Raw genomic sequence first — 1930 nt, forward strand, 5'->3', positions numbered from 1 at the left:
CTTGGCTGCGTTCCCTATCTCCAGCAGGCTCAGCACCTCGTCCAGCCCTTCCACTTCTAACTCCTTCACGCCGCAGAGCACTGCAACAGCAAACAGGGCTGTGGCAGGGAGGGATGGGCTGCCCAAGGATGCAAGTCCTCTGCACAGCCCGGTGCCATCATCCTGCACGTGCTGTGCCACACACAGACTGGCTTTCCACACCAAACGGGACTAAGCACAGCAATTTGCTGCAGGAGAGGGATGGAGGGGGAAGACCTGGCTTTGCTTTCAGGGATAGGTAACCCGACCCTGGCCTCAGGCATGGGGAGAAAAAGGAGCTCAGCCACACATACCAATGTTCCCCTTGTTATCCTCCCGGATCTGGATGTCTTTGCTGGCTGTATCCACCTGCAGCAAGTCCCGAAACTCCTCCTTGTACACCTCCAGGTAGGACACTCGGACTGTGTAGTCGATCAGGTCGTTCTCATCGATGAGCCTGAAGGTTTCGGCCATGGCTCGTGGGATGATGCCCTGCTCATCTTCATTGATGGAAGCTGGTGGAGAGAGACACAGGGTCACAGGGAGCAGCGAATGCCCAGGGAGCCCATGCTGTCTGGGGACAGAGCCGTGGGCAGAGACCCTTGGAGCGTGGATTAAACATCCCTCTGAGTGCTTCTAAGCCATGGGACCTTGGGGCAAATCCTATGGATGAGGCTTTGAGCAACCTGGTCTAGTGGAAGGTGTCCCTGCTCATGGCAGGGGGGGTGGAACTGGATGATCTTTAAGGTCCCTTCCAACCCAGACCATTCTGTGATTCTATCCCACTGCTGTGCTGGATTCCAGCAAGGCTGCTTGTTTCCAGTCCTTCCTCAAGAAGGAAAAGGCCCATGAGCGTATCAGTGGGTAGCAAACAGCTCATCTACAGCTACAGCGCGCTGTCCTTTGAAGCCAGCAGGATTCCATAGCCTTTGCTCTGAGCAGGTTTGGGGTTTTTTTGCAGCCTGCATGTCCCTGGCCACAGCACTCTGCTGTCTGAACGGTAAATGGTTTTGCTTTTGTCTCCAGCAGCCATGTAAAAGGGAATCCCCAAACTGGTGCAGTGACAGCCTGAACTGGGAAACGGACAACAGGTTGGTTGAAAGTGGGGAAACCATTGGGTGTTTACAAACTATGGAATTAGCTACAGCTGACAAACACTGACCTACCTCCCCTGTAAGGTATCATAACACCATTAAACCAGCACTTACAGGAGGGAAAGGTTCCCTCTTCCCCTGTCTCCTTCCCCTAAACAAACTATCAGGATTAACCCCTGCAAACCTCCCTCTCCTTAGGGCTTATTGCAAGACAAAGCTGATACAGATCCAAGCCAGCGGTGTTCTAGGAAGATCACCACCACCTCCAGATCACAGTTCTCTGGCTTGTCCTGCAGCAGTAGAGGAGAAAAGCTATGTGCTGTGATCTCAAAGGTGTTGTCCATGGTGGGGTGGTTACAGCAGCATGGGTGGTGGGAAGGAAAGGCTGCTGGGGTGGGCAGGATGGGGACGGGTGGTGGTTGGGTTGGTAGGGTTGGGCTTGTGGGGCTGATAGGGTCGAGAGAGAGAGTAGGGTGGAAAGATTGGTTGGGACGGTGACGTTGGAAGTGATGGAGAAGGTGACGTTGGAAGCGATGGAGAAGGTGATGTTGGAAGTGATGGAGAAGGTGACGTTGGAAGTGATGGAGAAGGTGATGTTGGAAGTGATGGAGATGTTGGAAGCGATGGAGAAGGTGATGTTGTAGAGAGCAAAGCTGATGAGATGGGTGGGGATGGCGGCATGGGTGAGGGTGGTGGGTTGGGAAGGATGGTGGTGTAGGTGGCTCGGCTTGGGGTGGAGGGAGGCGGTGATGTGGCACTGGCGGGGTTGGTGGGGAGAGTGTGGGATGGTGGTGATGCCGGGGGGGTGCTGGGGGGAT

General features: G+C 54.7%; 1 protein-coding gene across 1 annotated transcript in view; it reads right to left on the minus strand.

The window, feature by feature from the left end:
- Positions 1 to 1203, minus strand: part of KIF7 (kinesin family member 7) — a 9305-nt gene extending 8102 nt beyond the window's left edge. The window contains 3 exon segments of the mRNA XM_029087076.1: positions 1 to 80; positions 333 to 533; positions 1185 to 1203. The exon segment at positions 1 to 80 is cut by the window's left edge and continues 6 nt beyond it. Of these exon segments, the coding sequence (XP_028942909.1) occupies positions 1 to 80; positions 333 to 533; positions 1185 to 1203 (300 nt within the window).
- Positions 1204 to 1930: the final 727 nt, after the last annotated feature.

This window comes from Antrostomus carolinensis, unplaced genomic scaffold, assembly GCF_000700745.2.
Source record: "Antrostomus carolinensis isolate BGI_N321 unplaced genomic scaffold, ASM70074v2 scaffold27609, whole genome shotgun sequence".
In the NCBI taxonomy this organism is placed as follows: Eukaryota; Metazoa; Chordata; class Aves; order Caprimulgiformes; family Caprimulgidae; genus Antrostomus; species Antrostomus carolinensis.